The sequence below is a fragment of the Rhinopithecus bieti genome, unplaced genomic scaffold (assembly GCF_001698545.2).
Source record: "Rhinopithecus bieti isolate Rb0 unplaced genomic scaffold, ASM169854v2 scaffold_18548, whole genome shotgun sequence".
NCBI lineage: Eukaryota > Metazoa > Chordata > Mammalia > Primates > Cercopithecidae > Rhinopithecus > Rhinopithecus bieti.
Genome location: NW_016809526.1, coordinates 386,494 through 404,442, shown reverse-complemented (window position 1 = coordinate 404,442; position 17,949 = coordinate 386,494). Strand labels below are relative to the sequence as shown.

Below are 17,949 nucleotides of genomic sequence, written 5' to 3'. Positions count from 1 at the left end.
GAAAAACAAACCTAATCTTTTTTCTCTTCCTTCTAGAAGGAGTTTGCTTTCAATAAGCAGTGGAATAGGAGAAGGCTTAGGTATATCATCAGTGGTGGGCTCCTAACATGGTTTATTTACAACTGTTCTAATAGTTAAGGATCATGGATTCTCTAGCAAAGTCTCCTTTTCTATGAGAAGTAAAAGTGATGTTTTTTGTTCTTGTGTCCACAATCATACTGGCTAAAGGAAGCAAAGAGAAAGATGCTGAGAAACATCAGCCGCTATATCCCTTGTATGTCGTCTGTGCCAGTTGTATACATGGGAAGGAGTGCTCGATTTCAGAGTTACTGGATGAGAGTAGCCAGATCCTACCTTTGATTTGCTGTGCAGTCTTAGACCAGTCAGTTAACTTGTCTGGGAAGCTTTGTCTACAGATTGAGAGAGTTGGTCTAAATCAGTGTTATCAAACTGCTTTCTGAATAGACCTCCCGTAGGTGCCCAAGAAGGGTATCAAGGTGAGCAGGCAAGACCCCAGGTCTCCCTCCCCATTTCACCCAGAGGAGCTCTGGAGAACCTTTATTTTGAAGAAAGGCGTCTACAGATAAACAGTTTGAAACTACCAGACTAGATAGTTTTGAAGTTCCTCTTTAGTTTAAAAATTACTTATTTCAAATTCTGATTCTAATAGCATCCTGTTTATGCTAGTTATAAAAGCATGCATTGGAAGGAATAAATTCTAATGAACTTGACTCATTCTAGTGTTTCTAAATAGCATCCTAGTATTTCTAAAGAATAAACCAAAATCATGAAAGCTTAAATATTTTTGCAGCCTAACTACCAGTAGAGAGACCACAGTCTTTGGTGATACTTTCATTGTCAGGCCTTGAATGAGAAAGGACATATCCTAAGTGTTGAGGGGGCAGTTGCAGGGAGACTCAAGTTTGACCTGAAAAAATTGCCTGACACAATGCTCCAACAATGTTCATGTAGTAAATGAGTGGCCTGTTCTGGGCTTAGATATTTCTAATTATGCCAGTGTTAATAAGTTACAACAGAGAATAAATAATTTCAGGAATTGAGCAGAGAGATCCCAGGCGGGGTGGCTCATGCCTGTTATCCTAGTGCTTTGGGAGGCTGAGGTGGGAGGATTGCTTGAGGCCATGAGTTCAAGAAGAGAGAATAGGGGTATTTTATATTAAGCAGAGAGAAGGGGGTATTTCTAACTCTAAAGGTAGTATATAGCATTGGTCCTATAGACAAAAGTTCTTAACTCTAAAAATTAGCCAGCAAATTGAGGGGATCAATAGCCTCGTGTCATGCCTGCTGTTTTTGTTTTGTTCAGAAAGTCCATTGCATTCAGAAGCAATGAACTTCTTAGGAAGCTCAGAGCTGCTGGTGTTGGGGATAGGCCGGTGGTTTGGATATCACATAGCATGGGAGGTAAGTGTGGCTTCAACTTTGTGAAGTGGCCATTGTGATGTTATTTTCAGCCACTGTGGCCAACCTAAAGTTACTGTGTCTTTCCGTTTTACTTAATAGCGGCCCCCTTGCCCCCGCTAAATTAATCTATGTAGCTATGGCTAGGACTTTTAAAATTACTACTCTTCTTCCATGCTGTTCCTTTCTCTAGAGAGGGGCAGTCTGTTCCAAACCATCTAAGAGGGATATGGGTTTGACAGTGTAGTGCTTTCACATAGCAGTAATGAATAAACATGAGAAGCAATAATGAATAAACATGAGAAGCAGCCCATTTCATATAAACCCACCTCGTCAACATGCCTCAGCATTCCTGGGGGGCCCTAGGGTGCCCCTTTATTCTTTCTGCTCCCCCTCACCATTGCAGAATCTATGGTCGCTTTAGTGCCCACAGTCCCAAACCCTGGGTGCCTGCTCACACCAGGCTCAGAGCTGCTGAGGTGCAGGTGTGATCAAGTGTCTGTTCTTGGGGTCCTAGTGGTTGCTTATGGAACTGCCTCCCCTGCGTGCGACTCCCCCAGTCCAGTTTGAAATTTTCACCACCCACCTTGCAGAAGGCCTTTCTGCAGCCCGTGGCCTAGTTTATCTGATGAAGCACTGGGGATTGCCTCTGAGGTGGGGCTTTTTGCTAAGACAAAGGTGGGTGTAGCCCTTTGTGTCCTTAAAGACCCACTGTCATCATCTTTGAGATCTTTGTGTTTCATTATGGGTTCCAAAGCCGGGGCAGGGAGATGGAGGAAAAGGTGCCTCCAGAGGAACAGTTGCCATGAAAGCTGTGTTCTCCATGGGGGACTGTGTGCTGTGGAATAATAGCACCGTCCTGACAGTGTGGTCATCAGCGGGCTGCCATGGCAGGCTGAGAGACCAGCCACACCACACTCACGACCTGAGGGAGCTCCCAGCTGGGCATACCTCATGTTTCTGCAGTGGGACAGTAGATCCTGTCAGACGAGGATCTGCCCTACAAATGAGTTTCTAGACTCTTACCTGTTTGTAGGCTTGCACTGTAAGGATCAGGAGTATTATTAAATGTTTTAAGGCCTTATTTCTTATACTACTGTACGGAGAATTGTTTAAACCATTTTTTAAAAGAAAGCATCTCTTTTTATGTATTTCTTGTTTGGCCTTTTCTTTTTTTACAGTAACAGAGGGAAGGAAAATAGCTTATGCATTGTTTTTCTTCCTTGTCTGTGGCTAGGTCTTCTCGTCAAAAAGATGCTGTTGGAAGCCTCTAAGAAGCCAGAAATGAGTGCTGTTATCAACAATACCAGAGGAATAATTTTTTATAGTGTCCCTCATCATGGATCACATTTGGCTGAATACTCTGTTAATATTCGCTATCTTCTGTTTCCCTCTTTGGAAGTCAAAGAACTTAGCAAGGGTAATACTTTCTGTCATAAAGGAAATTGGGGTTATATTAACATCACTTATACAGAGAAGAAGAAAAAGTTTCTTCCCTGAATATATTATCTCATTTCATAATTTGTATATAATTGTGTTTAGACTATTCATGGAAATTTTGTGTTGGGCTTGATTTTTTTTTGATAACGTCTCATTTTTTTTTTTTTTTTTGAGATGGAGTCTTGCTCTGTCACTCAGGCTGGAGTGCAGTGGCGAGATCTCGGCTAACTGCAAGCTCTGCCTCCTGGGTTCATGCCATTCTCAGGCCACAGCCTCCCGAGTAGCTGGGACTACAGGCGCCCGCCACCAAGCCCGGCTAATTTTTTTATATTTTTAGTAGAGATGGGGTTTCACCGTGTTAGCCAGGATGGCCTTGACCTCCTGACCTCGTGATCCACCTGCCTCAGCCTCCCAAAGTGCTGGGATTACAGGCGTGAGCCATCACACCCAGCCTCATTTTGTTCTTAAGCCATTATTTACTCAAGCGTTGCAATAATTTTAATATTATCTTAAATACTTAACATTAGAAAAATCACATAATGTTTTGCTTTTAAGTATTATTCCAAATTACCAATAAATGGCTTTTTTCCCCATGAGTGGAGAATCGTCAACAATGTAAAATTGAGGCATGGGTGCGCGGTGGCTGCAAGCCTGTAATCCCAGCCTTTCGGGGGCCGAGACGGGCGGATCACAAGGTCAGGAGATCGAGACCAAATCCCTGGCTGAAACCGGTGAAACCCCGTCTCTACTAAAAATATAAAGAACTAGGGACGGGCGCAGGTGGTGGGCGCTTGTAGTCCCAGCTAAATCGGCGAGCCCTGAGGGCAGGGAGAATGGCGTAAACCCGGGAGGGGGCTTGCAGTGAGCTGAGATCCGGCCACTGCACTCCAAGCATGGGCCGACAGAGCGAGACTCCGTCTCAAAAAAAAAAAAAAATGTAAATGAAACTTTGAGATTGTGAGCATTAATTTTAAAGTACTCTCTTTGGTTTAATTAATAAGCAGTTTTCTCTCTGGAACACCTGTTAATCAGAATTTCGACTCCCTGGCTCGAGCCTAAATATACCAGGTGTCTTTTTGCTCCTATTTTCTCTTTGTTCTACTTTATGGAGAATCTCTTGATTTCTTCGAAACCTTCTGTTGGACTTTCCTTTCATGGAGTCAGATTTTGTTTTCCACACGTGCCTTCTTTCCTGTGCCCTGGTGGTTCTGCACTCACGGCGTCTTCTTGTTTTGTGGCTTATCTTTTCAAATAATTCTAAAGATCCTAAGTAGAAGCTTTGTGAGTTCCCTTCTATTCCTCATCTAGCTGTTTTTTTCTGCGGCCAGCTTTTCTGTTTGCTTATTTGATCCATCTCTTTTAGGTCATAGGCCTATCTTGTGCCTCTTGGTTGCTCTTTCATATGTGAGGGTGAGGGATGGAAAGGGACAGGCACTCTGTGATTGTAGACAGGCTTTGCTGATGCGAGGCTGGGCTTTGGGGTGGGTGTAGCTGTACCATCATCACTGGAGGACCCCTGCGGTCCCACACACCAGCCTGCCCTGGGAACTGCTTCCTGCCCCCAGTAATGTGATAAAACCTCTCCTGCTGCTGACTGTCCTGTCAGTTCTTGGTTTTAGCTTTTTCCTTGAATCTTAATGACTTCTTGGCAGGGGAGAAAATAAGCGTTTACTCAAGCCACTGTCTTGAATCAGAATTCTAATTTCCTCTCTAAATTTGAAAGATTAATGCATTTTATTATGAATTGGATAAATAACTTGTCACAGTCTTGTTCTGTATAATTTTACAGATTCTCCTGCACTTAAAACACTGCAAGATGACTTTCTGGAGTTTGCTAAAGACAAAAACTTCCAGGTGCTGAATTTTGTGGAAACACTGCCAACCTACATTGGCAGCATGATTAAGCTCCATGTGGTGCCTGTGGAATCAGCAGGTATTCACTCTTTTGAAACTTGTTGGCTGTTAGATGCTTAATTGTACCTAGCATTTACTTGTAAATAGCAATTTTTATATCCAGGTTCTCAGTTTTAGGAGATAGTTTTTGAAGATCTAGATTTGAATTCTTTTATTCTTTTCAGCAATAAATTAAAATTTCTCTGTAAACATATAACCTGGGCATTACCTCTCCCTGCCCTTTATATAACTGATCAGATGAGAAGGGTTAATTGACTAACTCTAAGTTAGGTATCAACAGTGAACTCTATTGGAGTAAAGAAAGAAACAAAGCTCTTCTATCAGCTAGATTGAAAGGGGCATTTATTTAATAGACTTATATTTACATGCAGAACCCTTAAGAAAATCAGCTAAAAGTATGGAAGCTTTCATAAATGGAAGATCCATGGGGAATAGTAAAGCTCCAGAAATATTCCAATGGGAAAAACTAGTGTTGAAATACAGTCTCTTCATGATCCTGGGGTTGAGGGAAATGGCCAATGCCGGCTCTCTAGTGTCATGTAATGGATTACAGCCCAGATCTTAAATGTTTTCATAGACTCCTCTATTACTCCGTACATAGTAGATATCCCGTACATTTCACCACCTGAATTGCTTTTGCCTCACCTGGCCACGTTTTCAGCTTGCCTGTTATCTCTGGGACCCCCTTTCTTACCGCCTCTGAGGCTGGCTTAGGTGCTGTTCTGGTGGTGACCAGCCACACTGTGGGTCCTTCAAGCTAGGGACAGCATGCATCTGGAGTGCTTGCCAGATGGTTCTTTTGTCTACATAATGAGTTTTGTCCTAACTTCATTATATGCTATCTAAATAAAATGAAAAATGTCATACTTTGTAGTAGAACTGAAAAATTTTACCTTAAAGTAACATGCTATAGGGTAAGGAGTTACTGTTTAGTAGTTGAAGAACTTGAAGAGTTCCAAAGAACAGCTGCCAGATGTTTTTAAAAAGGACTTTGGAAGCTTGAAGCAACAGCCAAGTTTTTTGTTTTTAAGAGACAGGGTCTCACTTTGTCATCCAGGCTGGAGTTCAGTGGTACGATCATAGCTCATTGCAGCGTCAAACTCCTGGGCTCAAGCGATCCTCCCACTTCAGCCTCCTGAGTAGCTGGGACCACAGGTGCACACCACCACACCTGTCTAATTTTTTAATTTTGTGTATAGATGGGGTCTTGCTGTGTTGCCCAGGCTGATCTCAAATTCCTGACCTCAAGCAGTCCCTCCTGCGTTGGCCTCCCAAAGTGCTGGGATTACTGGTGTGAGCCACTGTGCTTGGCCCAAAAGGAAAGTTAATATCATGGACCAGCTGCTTGGAGTGGCATAGCCTTGTCCTAATTCTGTCACCAAGAGGCTCTTCTTCCTTTATAACTACCACCTGCATTCCTCACCTAGGTGGCCTCACTAGTACCTCTTATCACTTCCGTGTAGGGGGACTTTGCTAGACTGAAATATCTCAAGCACTAAATCATTTTTACCCTGAAAGTGATCATTGCGGTTTAGGTATAGAATGGATCCCATGTGAAACATTCCCATTCATTTCACCAGGACAAAGGAGCTTACTAGGAAGTTTATAACAGAAACTCTGAAGTAAGTTAGTAATAACCTGCAGGTGTAAGAAGGTTTTGAAGATGCTAGTGCTCAGTCTCTGCTTGCTCTGAAATAAGGAAGTAGGCCAGAACACATATGAAAAGTTTACGGAAAGCATAAAATTATGGTTATGCTGACTGAGAATCCATTCCTGCATGTTTCATCAAATGTAGTTTAGCTACAATCAAACTTCAGGTTCCTTTATCTTTTAAGAATCCCTTGTCTCAACCAAAGCAATATCTGGAACTATCCATTTGGCCCCTTTCAGTATTGTCAAGGGGAAAGCTTATATTTTTACTTAGGTTTATTGACTTTTTTGTTTTCTTCAGATTTAGGCATTGGAGATCTGATTCCCGTGGATGTTAACCATTTGAACATTTGTAAGCCAAAGAAAAAGGATGCTTTTTTGTACCAGCGTACTTTACAATTCATCCGTGAAACTTTAGCCAAAGACCTTGAAAACTAACAGTTGTCCTCTTCCAATTTTCATATGTGAATTCAGTGCAAGAAACTTGGTGTTCTGTTTCTCCTTTTAAGCTCTAAGCAATCATGTAAACATAGTGATCATAGCTTCAACATGGTCTGGCATGTGTTGCAGACTACAGAACATTGTTCTCCCTTCAAGCGCTGTAAAGCATCAACCCGGCAGTGGCAGGCACAGAAGGAAAGGCTGGATTGGGCTCCTTTGGCGTAAAGAAGTCCCTGTGTGCTGCTTTATGGTTTGCGGTGTTGGGCCTGGTGACTGGAGCAAAGCTGCTGTGAGACAGTGCCCTTTCCCGTCTATGACTTTCCCGGCGCGTGCAGGAGGGGCACAGCAGGTTCTGAGGGGAGAGCTACCACTAACTCAACTCACCATAAAAATGCCATTAAGAGAGTACCTAAAATGGAGAGAAGAATGAACTAGAACATTAAAGACTCTTTTACTTCTGGGTATTGATTTGCTGTACATTTTAAAAATGTGTCAGTTTTTTAAAGTTTGAGTTTTTAGCTTTCAGTTCTACATTTTATCTGACACATTATTACTGGTGTTAACTTCATTAGACCTATTGTCATGTCTGGGTCAGTTCCTTGTATCTATTTTCATATTGCTGAGAACAAATCTTTTTCTTTTTTAGAGAAATTCTAGCTTACAATAATTCTTTCCAGACTGTAGTTGCCTATGCTTGGAATTGGTCCTAGATAAGGATAAAGTAGCTAATCCATTATTGATCACAGTATGAAATAAAACTATTCTAAGCCATTAAATGAATTAGCAATTCTTAGTATCAAGATTCTCAGATTCTCTTTAAAGTAAACCTTTCTTCCCTGCTCATTTGGAAGTGGTATTAATTGACCTCTATAGCATGCAAGAAGTAGGAAATCGTGTTTTTTTCTTTAGAGTAAAGCATTATTGAGATAATTTACATACCATAAGATTCACTCTATTAAATTTTACAATTCTTTTTTGTTGTTGTTTAGAGACAGGGTCTCACTCTGTTGCCCAAGCTGGAGTACAGTGGCATGATCATGGCTCACTGTAACCTCAAACTCCTGGGCTCAAGAGATCCTTTTGCTTCAGCCTACCAAGCAGCTAGGACTCCAGGTGCATGCCACCATACCCGGCTAATTAAAAAACAAAACAATACTTTTTTATAGAGACAGGGTCTCACTGTGTTGCCCAGGTCTCAAACTCCTGGTCTCAAGCCACCCTCCTGCCTTGGCCTCTCAAAGTGCTGTGATTATAGGCCAGAGCCACTGTTCCCAGCCTCAGTTCACTGGTTTTTAGTATATAGTTCGCTGAGTTGTGCACCATCATTGCTATCTAATTTCAGGATATTTCATCATCCCCAAAAGAACCCCATGCCCATGAGCAGTCAGTTCCCACCTCTGCTTTCCCCAGTCTGCGGTAAACACTAATCTCTTTTCTGTTTCTATGGATTTAGGGATTTTATGTAAATGGAATTGTACAATATGTGGCGCTCTCTGCCTTCCATTAGCATGTTTTCAAGGTTCATTCATGATATAGCATGTATCAGTACTTCCTTTTTATGGCCAAAATTACTCCATTGTGTTATATGCCATGTTTATCCAATCAGCTGATGGACATCTAGGTTTTGTTCATTTTTTGTCTGTGATAAATAATGCTACCATGATCATTTGTGTACAAATTTTTGTGTGGATAGATGTTTTTGATTTTCTTCAGTGGAATTGCTGGTCAAATGGTAAGTCTACGCTTAAATTTTGAAGATGGTAGACTTTTGTAGAATGAGATAGTCAAAGCTAAAACTGGAGTACAGTATCTGAAGGTAAATGGCTCATCAATAAACCCTATCAGCATCTGATTGTTTCATTATACAACAATCTAGCAAAACCCACTTATTTATTGCTGTATGTAGATATAGCAAATATGACAGTTGCTAACAACAAATGTACTATCTAATGTGATAACATGGGAAGAAGGGGTAGATATGTTTAGTACTTTTTTTTTTTTTTTTTTTGAGATGGAGTCTTGCTCTGTTGCCCAGGCTGGAGCACAGTGGCGCGATGTCAGCTCACTGCACCCTCCACCTCCCAGGTTCAAGCGATTCTCCTGCCTCAGCCTCCCGAGTAGCTGGGACTACAGCCACGCACCACCACGCCCAGCTAATTTTTGTATTTTAGTAGAAACGAGGTTTCACCATGTTGGCCAGGATGGTCTCGATCTCTTGACCTTGTGATCCACCCGCCTTGGCCTCCCATAATGCTGCGATTACAGGCGTGAGCCATCGCACCTGGCCCTGTTTAGCACGTTTTCTTGTTCTGCTTTCTGTGAGCCATGGCAGATAAACCACAGTTGAAACAACTGTTTGTTAATTCAGAGTAATGGAATAGAAACCCTGTTTCTTAAATTTTTAATAGAACGAATACAGCTGTGCTTTAAAAAATAAGATGTGGAAGAGATATCCAATATATTCCTAACTAAATTAGAGTAGTTTTCCAGGAGAGCCACTTACCTTTTCTTTTTATTCCGTCTGTGAGATGGAGGGTCCACCTTCCATTTATCAGGCAGGTAGGGGTCTGGGTAAAATTATACATAAGCAAGGTTAAAAGAAATGGCATAGCACATAAACAACACAGTAAAGCAAAATAAGTACAGATAGTCGCTGGCTTAATGATGGGTCAACTTACAATTCATTCAGTTCACAATGGGTTTATCAGAGTGTTTTTTCTTTTTTTTTTTTTTTGAGACGGAGTCTCACTCTGTCACCCAGGCTGGAGTGCAGTGGCGTGATCTCGGCTCACTGCAAGCTCTGCCTCCAGGGTTCATGCCATTCTCCTGCCTCAGCCTCCCGAGTAGCTAGGACTACAGGCACCCGCCACCATGCCCAGCTAATTTTTTTGTATTTTTGGTAGAGACGGAATAGTTTCACTGAGTTAGCCAGGATGGTCTCCATCTCCTGACCTTGTGATCCACCCACTTCGGCCTCCCAAAGTGCTGGGATTACAGGCCTGAGCCACCGCGCCCGGCCTATCAGAGTGTTAAATGCATTTTTGACTTACAGTGGGTTTATGGGGATGCAGCCCCATCATAAGGAGCATCTGTATAAAATGATGGCTGAAGGTGCAATTCCAAAAGGAAATACAATCCCTGAACAACAACAAAAAAGTGATGAAGGAACAGGTGGAAACCACTTGAAAATCAAATCAGCACAATTACAGAAGTAGAAACAGCACATTAAAGAACAGACATGGGGCTGGGTATGGTGGCTCATGCCTGTAGTCCCAGCACTTTGGGAGGCCAAGGTGGGCAGATCATGAGGTCAGGAGATCGAGACCATCCTGACCAACATGGTGAAACCCCGTCTCTACTGAAATTAAAAAAAAAAAAATTAGGTGTGGTGGTGCGTACCTGTAATCCCAGCTACTTGGGAGGCTGAGGCAGGGGAATCGCTTGAACCCAGGAGGCAGAGGTTGCAGTGAGCTGAGATTGCGCCACTGTACTCCAAGCCTGGGTGACAGAGCGAGACTCTGTCTCAAAAAAAAAAGATATGGATGAAAATGCTATTAATAGAGAGGTGGCTGGATGGATATGGAACCACAATAGATGCAGAAGCAAAATAAAATAATTAGAAGATAATAGGTAAGCTATTCAATTGTAAAGGCAATAGACAGGCATTGTGAACATCACCTCAAGGAATAGGGACCTATGTGCCTTTCCTGAAAAATTTGCTTCTTAATTAAATCCAGACATTCAAAAAAAAGAATGAAAATAGCACACTTTAAAATGCAAACAAAACTCTAAAACAAAACACTTATGTTAGAAAACAGTAATGTTGGAGAGAAAGAATTGTGTGCCCAGCTAAGTTGCCCTTGAAATGGGTACAAAGGTAATGGACTGGCATGCTCAAACCTTCAAGAACTTGGGGAATACTGTGCAGTTCTAGTTTTACCTTAGCTTAAAGTAAATTAAGTTTATTAGATAATGACATATAGTATGCCATCATACTATATGTCATTAATATTAAATAATTTACTATATGACATAGCATTCTGTCATCTAGTAAATATTAAACATTAAATATGTATTCTAGAATATATATTTAATATATTTAATAATCTACATTTAATAAACACGTTTTATATATATATTCTAGAAACCTCTGTGTATATGTATAGTAAAATCTGAGACACTATAATATATAATACACATAGATTTCTAAAATAATGTTTATGATTACTTCTGGATAGATTTTAGGTGAACTTTTAATACTTTAATGCTTAATTTTATGAGTATTTGTTACTTTTTTCTTTTTTTTTTTTTTTTTTTTGAGACAGAGTCTCACTCTTACGCAAGCTGGAGTGCAGTGGCGTGAGCTCGGCTTGCTGCAACCTCTGCCTCCCTGGTACAAGCGATGGTCCTGCTTCAGCCTCCCAAGTAGCTGGGATTAAAGGCGCCTGCCACCCACACCCAGCTAATTTTTGTATTTTTAGTAGAGATGGGGGATTTCACTATGTTGGCCAGGCTGGTTTCGAACTCCTGACCTCAAGTGATCCACCTGCCTCAGTTTCCCAAAGTGCTGGGATTGTAGGCATGAGCCACTGCGCCCAGCTGAGCATTTGTTACTTTGATACACAATTTATTCTAAAAAGAAAGCTCTATAAAAGTCAAAATCCAAATAATAGCCACTGTGCTTATTGATCAAGTTATTGCAACATAAACTGGAATATTAGTGAAAAAGATATCTTAAAAAATAATAGGCCGGGCGTGGTGGCTCAAGCCTGTAATCCCAGCACTTTGGGAGACTGAGGTGGGTAGATTACTTGAGGTCAGGATTTCGAGGCTAGCCTGGCCAACATAGCGAAACCACATCTCTACTAAAAATACAAAAATTAGCCAGGCATGGTGGTTGTGTGCCTGTTGTCCCAGCTACTTGGGAGGCTGAGGCAGGAGAATCGCTTGAACCCGGGAGGCAGAGGCGGATCACGAGGTCAGGAGATCGAGACCATCCTGGCTAACACGGTGAAACCCCGTCTCTACTAAAAAATACAAAAAACTAGCCGGGCGAGGTGGTGGGCGCCTGTAGTCCCAGCTACTCGGGAGGCTGAGGCAGGAGAATGGCGTGAACCTGGGAGGCGGAGCTTGCAGTGAGCCAAGATCCTGCCACTGCACTCCAGCCTGGGCGACAGAGCGAGACTCCATCTCAAAATAATAATAGTAATAATAATAATAATAATAATAATAACAGGCTTCTGCTTTCAGTAATAGCAGGATAGATCATTTGGATCTAATCTTCCAGTGAGGACAATTAAAGAATCTAGAGGAAATTTTTTTTTTTTTTTGAGATGGAGTCTCGTTCTGTTGCCCAGGCTGAAGTGCAGTGGCGCCATCTCGGCTCACTGCAAGCTCCGCTTCCTGGGTTCACAACATTCTCCTGCCTCAGCCTCCCAATTAGCTGGGACTACAGGCACCCGCCACCACGCCTGGCTAATTTTTTTTGTATTTTTAGTAGAGACGGGCTCTTACCATGTTAGCCAGGATAGTCTCGATCCCCTGACCTCGTGATCCGCCCGCCTCAGCCTCCCAAAGTGCTGGGATTACAGGCGTGAGCCACCACTCCTGGCTGACAAAATGTTTTTAATTGATCAAAGAGCTACAAAGAAAATAATGATTTATTGGCCAAAGTATTATTATCATCATTATGAGACGGAGTCTTGCTCTGTCGCCCAGGCTGGAGTACACAATCTTGGCTCACTGCAACCTCTGCCTCCCGGGTTCAAGCCGTTCTTCTGCCTCAGCCTCCCGAGTAGCTGGCATCATAGGTGTGTGCTACCACGCCCTGCTGATTTTTGTATTTTTAGTAGAGACAGGGTTTCACCATGTTGGCCAGGCTGGTCTTGAACTCCTGACCTCAGGTGATCTGCCCACATTGGCCTCCCAAAGTGCTGGGGTTACAGGTGCGAGCCACTGTGCCTGGCCCATTATTTTATCTATAGAAATAGAGTCCAGGAGGCTGGGCGTGGGGGCTTATGCCTGTAGTTTCAGCACTTTGGGAGGCTGAGGAGAGTGGATCACCTGAGGTCAGAAGTTCAAGACCAGCCTGGCCAACATGGTGAAACCCCGTCTCTTTACTAAAAATACAAAAATCAGCCAGGCGTGGTGGCGGGTTCTTGTAATCCCAGCTACTTGGGAGGCTGACGCGGGAGAATCCCTCGAACTCGGGAGGTGGAGGTTGCAGTGAGCTGAGATCATGCAGCATGGGTGACAGAGCAAGACTTCATCTCAAAAAAAAAAAAAAAAAAGTCCAGGAAAAGGCAACAAACTGAAGAGGAGACCAGCAAGCAGAACTACATTGGCTTGAGGCAAGGGTGCCACTCACATATTTGGCAACCTCAGTATGCAGACAATTACAAAAAAAAGAAAGTCCCCTGTGGGCAGATAATATTTGTTTATTTATTTGAGACAAGGTCTCTGTCACCCAGGCTGGAGTGCAGTGGCGCAATCACAGCTCAGCAGATAATTTTTAAAAGGCCTTTCCTCTTCCAGCATATGGCTTGGGATATAGAGCAGGGATCTGTATTTCTGACCCCACTTAACTTCTTTAGTTGGGTCTCTTTGTACAAGGTCCCACTTTGAAGTCATTTGCAGAGCCAAAAGCAGCAACCAAGAAATGGAGCTATGGTTTTGGCAAATTCCCAAAGTAAGAGGGACAGAAGTTAAAGACCAGGGCTTGCCAAGGGAGTCGGATAGTCCCAAACACATTAAGCTGGGACTGCAGAAGGCTGTATACACAAAGTAAGGATGACCTAGAAGGAAATATACTGTGCTCATGACTCTTGGGTAATTCAAGGAATCCCAAGCCCACCACTTGAGTTAAGAGGATTCCAGACTGGGAGTGTCTCCAGGCATCTGACCAAAGCAAATTAGGAGGATATATTCACCCCAGCCTTTAAATTATTCCTACAAATAGTTTTTCAAATGCCATATCAGTGAATAAAGATAACCAGGCATACAAGGAAATAAGATACCATGAATGAGAACAGCAGCAGAACAGATCTCTGTGCCAAATAAATAAATAAATAAACAAAACTTGAGATACTGGAACTATTAGACACAGATGATTAAACAACTATGCTTAGCATGTTTTTTTTTTTTTAAACACAAGGTTGAAATATCTTCATAAACAGGCTTATATAATGACTTAGGTTTTAGAAAGTCTGAAATAGATTTGACTTAGAATAGAAATAGATTCTAGACAAGGAAACTAGTTGAAATTAGATTACACCTGAAGAAAGTTTGTGAACTGGAAGAGAGGTCAGAAAGAGAAAGTATTCAGAACATAGTACAGAGAAACTAAAGGTAGAAAATATGGAAGAGAGACTAAGGACATAGACAAGTAAAAAGATAAGAAAGTCTGCCATAAGGTTAGAGTAGCAGAAGGACAGAGAGAGTGTCTTAGAGGCAGTATTTGAAGAGATAGTGTTTGAGAAGTTTCCAGAACTGATGAAAGACACTTATCCACAGACTGAAGAAGTTAATCCAAAACAGAGGATATAAAAATAAATCTGCATCTATACAGAGAATAGGGACACTGCAGAAAAGCCAAGATAAGAGGAAGAACTTAAAAGTAGTTAGAGAAAAAAGTGTAAAGAACAACAGTTAAAACTGCTGCTGTTGAGAAGTCATCAGTCAATGGAAGCCGGAAGACATTGGAAAGATATTATCAATGTGCTAAAAGAAAACCACTTCCAATCTAGAATTATACATCCAGTAAAAATCATAAACACCTAAAATATTAAGGTTAAATAGACATTTTATATAAAGCAAAAGAGTTTACTGCCAGCAGACCTTCATTAATGGAAGGCAGAAGGCAAATGATCCAGCCAGAGGCACTGGAATTCAAGAAAGAATGCAGAGTGAAAAAAGAGGTAACTACTAGGAAAAATTAAATAAAAATTTTATAAAACATAATGTATCAAGTGGGTGTTAAAATATGTAAAATTAAAATGCACAGCAACTATAGCATATAAGTTGGGGGTGAATAAATGGAGTTAAAATGCTCCAAGGTTGTTGCATTATTCACGAGAAAGGTAAAACAATAATGATTATCACTAGACTTTGAGAATTTAATGATATGTCTTGTTTCTAAGATAACCAATAATAGACAAAAAATAGTGTATAATGAATTCCGAACTAGGAGAGGAGAAAAAGGGAAATAAATAAAAATCTTAAGGCACAAACGGAGGGGAAAAGAAATAAGGAACAGATGGTACTAAGAGAAAGCACAAAATGGCATGGCAAATTAAAACCCAAATATAGTAATGATTGCATTAAATGTAAATGAACTAAATGCCCCAGTTAAAAGAGAGTATGACAGACTGGATAAGAAATAACACCCTACTGTATGTTTATGAGACCCATCTGACACATTGGCTACAGAAAGGCTCAAAATAAAAAAGATGGAAAAAGACGTCACACAAACACCAAAAGAAAGCTGGTGTAGCTATCAGAACACTTCAGGGCAAGAATAATTATTATTAGAGAAAAAGAGGGTTACTTCATGGTGATAAAAGATTAAATTCAGGCCAGGTGTGGTGGCTCAAGCCTGTAATCCCAGCACTTTGGGAGGCCGAGGCCGGCGGATCACTTGAGGTCGGGAGTTTGAGACCAGTCTAACATGGCGAAACCCCATCTCTACTAAAAATACAAAAATTTTACTGAAAATACAAAAATTCTACTAAAATTACAGGCATGGTGGCGGGCACCTGTAATCCCAGCTACTTGGGAGGCTGAGGCGGGAGAATTGCTTGAACATGGGAGGTGGAGGTTGCAGTGAGCTGAGATCATGCCACTGCACTCCAGCCTGGGCGACAAAGCTAGATTCCACCTCAAAACAAATAAAAATACAAAAATCAGCCAGTCCTGGTGGCATGTGCTTGTGATCACAGCTACTTGGGAGGCTGAGGCAGGAGAATCACTTGAACCTGGGAGACGGAGGTTGCAGTGAGCCAAGATCGAGCCACACTGCACTCCAGCCTAGACAACAGAGTGAGACTCTGTCTCAAAAAAACAAAACAAAAAAGATTAAATTCACTAGGAAAATGGTAAATTTTAATTTTGTATGAATGTGAGTACATGACATAAAATTATATACTATAAAATGGAGAAAACTACAAAAAGAAACAGATGCTACAGGAGATTTTTCACACACCTCTCTTGACCTGCTGGAATATTTAGAGCCCTATACTGTATCCAAGGAATAGAGAATATATATTATTTTCACATTTGACCATATGAGCTCATATGGTCAAATGAGCTCAGCATCTCAACAAGTTAGAAAAATGAACAGTGAAATAAAACCAAGGAAAATAGATGGAAGAATTTTAAAAGAACATAAATTAATGAAATAGAAAAAAAACAAAATAGAACCTCAGCAAAACTAGAAGCTGATTATTTGGAAAGACTAATAGTTGACAAACCATTAGACCAATCAAGTGAAAAGAGGCACAAATTGCCGATATTAGGAACGAAGAGGAAATACCACTACCGTGCACACGTTAAAAGGTAAGAGGATATTAAGAAATACTTTCAGGCCAATATTATTACATTTTTAATAGAAAACTCCAAGGAAAATACAGCTTACCCAAGTTGCCCATGAAGTAGAAAACTTTTTTTTTTAACAGTTCTGAAACTTATTTATTAACTTAATTACTGTATCATGGACATCTTTTCTATGTGAACAGGAATGAGCAAGATGGGAATTATCTTATTCTTTTTTTTTTTATACTTTAAGTTCTAGGGTACATGTGCACGATGTGCAGGTTTCTTACATTTGTATACATGTGCCATGTTGGTGTGCTGCTTTTATAGTCTGATTCCTATAAAAGGAATAGAATAAGTGGTTTTAAAATCTCACAAACTATAGGCCCAAGTGAATTCAATGTACTATTCCTTACTGGTCAGCAAGGACTAGCCATATTTATTACTTTGAGATTATCAGTATAATCTTATTGCTGAAAATCATCAGAGAACATTTATGACCTATATTTTATATATTAAAATTAGCTTAGAACAAACCTAGACAGAACTAGACTAGTGAGTGCTACTGAAAGTTTAAGGAGGAAATAGTTCCAATATTATCAAGTTTTTCCAGTTAATAGAAAAGAGTGTAGTCCCCAGCTCATTTTATGAGGTTAACAAAACTCTGATATCAAAACCATTCAAGGACAATATAAAAAAGGGAGAGTTACAAGCCGTTCTCACTTATGGATGTAGCTGCAAAATCCCAAGCAAAATATTGACAAATTAAAGTCAGCAATATTTAAGAGGATAAAATAATCTGCCCAAGTTGGAGTTACACAATGCATGCAAGGTTTGCTTAGCACTGAAACATTGATCAATGTAATTCACCATATTAAACAACAGGAAAAATCATAATCATTGCAATACACACAAAATATCTGATAAAATTCAACCACTATTCATGCAAAAGATAAACTTAGCAAGCCAGGAAGAGAATTTTCTCAATAAAGGATATTTAAAGAAAAAAACAACAATAAACATCATACTTAGTGGTAATAATATTAACATCTTCCCTCTGAGAACAGGAATAACACAAGAATGCCTACCAGCAGCATTTTTAACGTTGTACTAAATGTCCTAGCCAACTCTGTAAGAAAAAGACACAAAGATACAAGGATGAGAAAGGAGTAAACAAAATTCATTGTTTGCTGATATGATTATTTACATAGAAAATCCAAAAGAATCCACAGATGCCATGTTTTGTCAATTCCAAGACATATTTTATAATATTTGAACATCTCTGTAATTGGGCTGCATCTCGCAATACATGCTGAGTCATGATTTAGTTGGAAGCCTTAAGAATGATGGTACATAAATGGTGTATCTGATAATTGATAGTATACTAGGTGTATCAAAATACAGAAAATTGTTAGAATTTTGAGAGTTTGGCAAGGGTGCTGATGCATTCAATATAAAAAGTCTATAAGTATACTAGTAAAAAATAGCAAATGAATTTTAAAATAAGAATTACTGTCTGTTAGATATAATAATGACATTAAGGTTATGAAAGAAAAT

At 40.5% G+C, this 17,949-nt stretch overlaps 1 protein-coding gene across 2 annotated transcripts in view; it reads left to right on the top strand.

Moving 5' to 3' along the window:
* SERAC1 (serine active site containing 1) overlaps positions 1-8,711 on the top strand; it is a 61,275-nt gene extending 52,564 nt beyond the window's left edge. For both annotated transcript variants that reach the window (XM_017889658.1, XM_017889660.1), the window contains 4 exons: positions 1,325-1,422; positions 2,657-2,839; positions 4,649-4,792; positions 6,725-8,711. In XM_017889658.1, coding sequence (XP_017745147.1) covers positions 1,325-1,422; positions 2,657-2,839; positions 4,649-4,792; positions 6,725-6,861 — 562 coding nt within the window. In that variant the 3' untranslated portion in view covers positions 6,862-8,711. The remainder of the gene's footprint in view (positions 1-1,324; positions 1,423-2,656; positions 2,840-4,648; positions 4,793-6,724) is intronic.
* Positions 8,712-17,949: the final 9,238 nt, after the last annotated feature.